Source organism: Phaseolus vulgaris, chromosome 1 (genome assembly GCF_051622355.1).
Source record: "Phaseolus vulgaris cultivar YP4 chromosome 1, ASM5162235v1, whole genome shotgun sequence".
NCBI classification, from domain to species: domain Eukaryota; kingdom Viridiplantae; phylum Streptophyta; class Magnoliopsida; order Fabales; family Fabaceae; genus Phaseolus; species Phaseolus vulgaris.
In genome coordinates, this window is record NC_143498.1 from 28,839,265 (window position 1) to 28,844,839 (window position 5,575).

General features: G+C 30.5%; 1 protein-coding gene across 1 annotated transcript; it reads right to left on the reverse strand.

Moving 5' to 3' along the window:
• Window positions 1–865: 865 nt before the first annotated feature.
• Window positions 866–3,363, reverse strand: LOC137815759 (uncharacterized). The gene is made up of 6 exons (XM_068618871.2): window positions 2,953–3,363; window positions 2,638–2,863; window positions 2,118–2,554; window positions 1,686–2,036; window positions 1,506–1,601; window positions 866–1,183 (listed from the first exon to the last, which is right to left on the reverse strand). Exons 1-6 carry the CDS (start codon window positions 3,361–3,363, stop codon window positions 866–868), a joined length of 1,839 nt encoding a protein of 612 aa, XP_068474972.1.
• Between the last annotated feature and the right edge of the window lie 2,212 nt (window positions 3,364–5,575).

Sequence of the window (5,575 nt, forward strand, 5' to 3'; positions counted from 1 at the left end):
GGCACAACATATGCACCCATGTGTAATGCAACAGTCGGTCATTCATCTTCAGACTACCGACATTTTTCAGATTTTGACCTTCAACATCTTCACGAATCATGGTGGATAGTGCTAGTGCTCGATCAAAATTCACTTCCTCAGGGATCGTCCCGGGGGTTAACTTAAGACCGTCGTACTGTAGATGAGCAATGGTCATCCAATCCACTTCTTTGATGTGTATCATTTTTCCGCAAATCTCAATGGCAAGGTGACCAGCAGGTGTGAATTTTGCATTTGTATAAAAAACCCTTACCAAATCCTCATAATACGGAAGATTAATTCCGAGGAAAGGTTGTAAACTTTGCCAATTCAGAAGATTTTGGAATTCAAATCCTGGACCAGCAAAAAATGGAGTATGCATCACTTTTGGTGGTAATACTGCTCTTGCGTGAAAGTTCTTTTCAAAAACCACCATTTGATGCCTGGTACTGGAGTATCTTGAATAATCAAGAACTTCGGGAATCCTCGTTGGTGGAGGAGGAACGTCAACATCTTCTGCTGGAGATTTACCCTTACGGGTTCTGTTACGTTTGTGCGATGATGATGCCATCTATAATGCAATTACTACAATAAATAACTAAACAGAAGTTAACATAATATCATAAAGCAATAATGCAAGCTCAAAAACCAAAATATTACATTGCTAATGAAAGTAGAAGTTCACAATGCAAAATATTACATGTCCAATAACTAACACAGATAGTCAAATATTACATGCCCAATAACTAAGAAAGACAGTCAAATATTACATGTCCAACTACTAAAAAAGACAGTCAAATATTAGATTAATAATAATTAAAGGTAACCCCTACGCAGAGATATGAAATCAATGCCTAGTCATAAATCCAAACAATTTTGTCATTCGACGCTCATATGGCATCCCAAATAGTTGCTTAACTCTTCCGGGATGGTCACATAAAAACTCATAGCATTGATCCATGAGTTGTTCATCTTGAATGTTTAGCTCCACGAGCATTGCCCAAATATCAGACTCTGAGTACTGGTATGAGGCATGGCGTCGATGGTGGTGTACATGCTCAGCATATAGGTCGTTTCTTCGTCTAATTTCGGCAGCTATATCTTGAGCTGTCGTTGCCTGTGCACGAGCAATATTAACCAACTGAGAGGCATTTTCATTTCCATCCTTCATTGATGACACGCATTGTTGAAGATTAGTATTCAACATTGCAAATTGTTCATCAATGCCGTACACAGTGGGGCCTTTTCTCTTTGATCCTCAGGATGAGGATGTGCCCGCAGAGCCAGCAGACGGCATAGAAGGAGTGTTTGATGGTGTGTCTGAAGGAGTGTCACTAGATTGGAATTGAGCAGCAGGTGATCGTGGGACGTAGTCATCTGCCTCCTCAAAGTTCGGTGTTCGGGGATATAATCCATATTATTCTCCCCAAGGTTGACATTGAAATTGGCATGTCAGGAGGTGAATTCATGTCACGGGCTGTCCTCACCCGACTTCCCGTGGCTCTATCATTAGACCACAACTCCTCCATGAGGTCATAATGGCGAATGGGAGTGAAACGCCATTTTGCCGCAGATGGTTTGGCCTACATACATTTCACATATTAGTATATCATTCGAAATGTGAAGTTAAATGTTCATGTTACGTAAAAAAGTACTTATCATTGTACCTTAATCAGCTCACTCCAAACTTCGTCCTCGGCTTCAAAAAGTTTGGTGGTCTGGTTCCATGCGAAATCACTCAATCCACCAAACAAATCATGGATTTCCCTCCACCTATCCTTCAGCCTTTTCTGTCGGTTCTTCACATTATTTTTCTTAAGACTCGATAAACCAGCCTCATTTAAAGCCATAACTATGTTAGTGTATCCTTGAGTGGTCCAGCTACCATCAATTCTACACCCTTTTCGTACCTCGTCAATCATTGCATTGAGCAAAATTAGGTCCATCTCCGCCGTCCACTTGGTGAACTCTCGATAAGAACCTGATGAATTTGAAGCCACATTTTTTCCGCGATCCATCTAATTAACTTAAATAAAGTTAGGATGACAAACATTGAAAAATGGTAGAAAATATATTATTTCATTAAATTAATTGTTTACATAATCTTGCCACATTTCGTTTGCTATAGCGTCCCTAATATCACACTCTATCATGTAATCATGTTCACGAGCATGGGTGGTGCTTGGTTGGACATCTTGTTCTAACAATTCATTATCTACTTCTTCAAGCAGAGACTCATCATTGTCGATCCCGTGTAGAAAGTTATGCAGAATACAACAAGCTAAAACAATTTTTGTCATAGTATCCACATCATAGTGTGGCTCAGTCCCACTGGCTATAATTGGAAAACATTTTTTAAGTAACCCAAAGGTTCTCTCAATTACGTTCCTAAGTGATGAATGTCGATGATTAAACAACTCTTTTGCATTTTGTGGCCCTCTTCGCGAATATTCTTTCAAATGGTATCTCACCCCGCGATAAGGTGTTATTATATTTCGTTTTAACATAAAACCTGCATCACCAAGATAGTATTTTCCTACAAAGATTGTGGAAAATTGGGTTAGTATATATTACTACAACCTTTTAATTTTTCTGCACACCCAATCCCCTATAACTAACCTTCTGGAATAACCAAAGGATCGCCTCGTACCAAAGCATCTTTCAATATCCTTGAATCGGAGGTAGTTCCTTCCCAACCGGCTAAGACATATGTGAACTTCATGTCAAAGTCACAGGCTGCAAATATGTTTTGGGTTGGCCAATCTTTTCTCCCTCGAAAACGAGGCGCATCAGTACGTGCAACCTTAGCACGTACATGACTCCCATCTATGGCCCCTAAACAATCCTAATGTAAACAAAAATTCATAACTTTAATTAACCACAAACTAAAGAAGACATTACACATAATTTCAAGTAATGTTTTTATCAACAAACCTTAAAGTAGGGGAAAAATCGACTGTTGTTAAGGATGTGTGGTTCTACAACCGTTCCATTTGGTTGAATTAAAAATTCCCCCTCCAACCTTAAAATGGCACTCAAAACATTATGAAAGTGACGGAAAACTGTTTCTCCAGACCGATGAAAAAAGAATGACACACTTCGATTCTTCACATTATGCCCAATAATGTGCAGAAATTTCGCTACTTGTTCTTCCACGGTTGATCGATATGCATCTTTAACAAGTCCAGTTCCCCGTATTCGATCACATAATTTAATGAAAGCTTCCGGTCCCATGCGAATAATGTGACGAGATTGTTCAGTGTGAACCAAGTACTCCATCAATTCTTGTCTGCGACGCTCTTTTTGTGGTTGGGACTCACTGATACAGTTGCTTGTAGTAGGCATTGTGCGTAACAATTTCAATCCAAAAGCAATCATACAAAGAATCATGACCGATGCACCTTCATTATTTTTTTTTATTTGTTCTTCGATTTGTGAAATTAAGTTCATGTTCGCCGCAACAAGATCGTCATAAATTGCAACTGTTTCCTCAAAGTGTACCATCTCTGCCTCGTCATAATTTCTTTCTGAATTCATACCGAACGCGATTACCGTATCGGTGTAAAAGTACACCAATACAGTTACCCTAAAACGTACTTTTAATTAATTTTAATAAAAAGATTAATCAAAATTACTATATCATTCAATAACATAATTTAATCAAACAACAAATAAATATAAACAAATAAAATAAAATAAAAACCTAAAATTTCTATTTCTACTTCTAAAAATATTCATTTTAAATACATAAATTTTTATCTTTGTAATAATTTATGTACAATCTAAAATAATATTAACTACAGATTATTAATTTTTATTTGGATTCTGTAAACTTTTTTATCTTTGTAATAATTTATTATCAATCTAAAATAAACTTTTTCTGACTTTTTAAATTAGTATAACATTTGTTTTTAACATTTAATTCTAACACCAATAATTTATGTGAAATACAAATTAAAAAAATAACTCAAAATGATATTTCTACTTTAAACTTTTTCTGTTTTTTTAATTAATACAACATTTTTATAATGTTTTTTATTATAACATTAATAAATTATGTTTAATCTACAAAAATAAAACCCTATCAAAATATTTTTAAAATTTTGAATTCCATTCTGTCAAAATAAATTTTTTTAAATCTGTTTCATAAACAATTCATTTTGAAATAAATAATTACTTTCTACATTTATAATTAAAATATCAATTAAAAATAGCACTTCTAAAATATCAATTACTTTTTAAAAAACCTACAAATTACAAATTTCTATTTCTACTTCTAAAAATATTCATTTTAAATACATAAATTTTTATCTTTGTAATAATTTATGTACAATCTAAAATAATATTAACTACAGATTATTAATTTTTATTTGGATTCTGTAAACTTTTTTATCTTTGTAATAATTTATTATCAATCTAAAATAAACTTTTTCTGACTTTTGAAATTAGTATAACATTTTTTTTTAACATTTAATTCTAACACCAATAATTTATGTGAAATACAAATTAAAAAAAAATAACTCAAAATGATATTTCTACTTTAAACTTTTACTGTTTTTTTAATTAATACAACATTTTTATAATGTTTTTTATTATAACATTAATAAAGTATGTTTAATCTAAAAAATGAAAACCCTATCAAAATATTTTTAAAATTTTGAATTCCATTCTGTCAAAATAAAATTTTTTAAATCTGTTTCATAAACAATTCATTTTGAAATAAATAATTACTTTCTACATTTATAATTAAAATATCAATTAAAAATAACACTTCTAAAATATCAATTACTTTTTAAAAAACTTACAAATTACAAATTTCTATTTCCACTTGTAAAAATATTCATTTTAAATACATTCATTTTTTTCTTATAACAATTAAATCTTATAACAAAAATTACAGAAACATTTTTTTTAATCTTTTCAACTAATAACATTAATAATTTATGTCCAATTTAAAAAAATATTAACCATACAGAATACAAATATTCATTTAAAAAAATTATCTATTTTCTTATAAACAATTAAATTAAATGTTAAACAAAAATTAACTTTGTATATTTATTATTATACAATATTTCAGTTTTCTTATACAATATTTATTAACTTTGTATATTTATTATTATACAATATCTATTTTCTTATAAACAATATTTATCTTAAATTTTTCAGTTTTCTTTAATCACAACAACTTTTTTTATTTCATTTAATTATAAAATTAATAATTTATGTTTAATATAATAAAAAATCTAAAATTTACAAATTTCTGTTTCCATTATGTAAATAATTCATTTCATAGAAATAAATATTTTTCTTAATAAATTAAGAACTATCTACGTAAATTAAAATAATAAATCAACTGAAACAATTAATTTAATTAACTAAACTCCTTAACATATTTAATTAAATATCTAATAACTACTTAACATAATTAACTAAACTAAACTCTAAAAAAATTATATTACAACAACAACCTTAACATAATAAACTAAAATAAATTCTAAACAAATTATATTACAAAACCATAATCATAAATATAAAACAAAAATTAAATAAAATA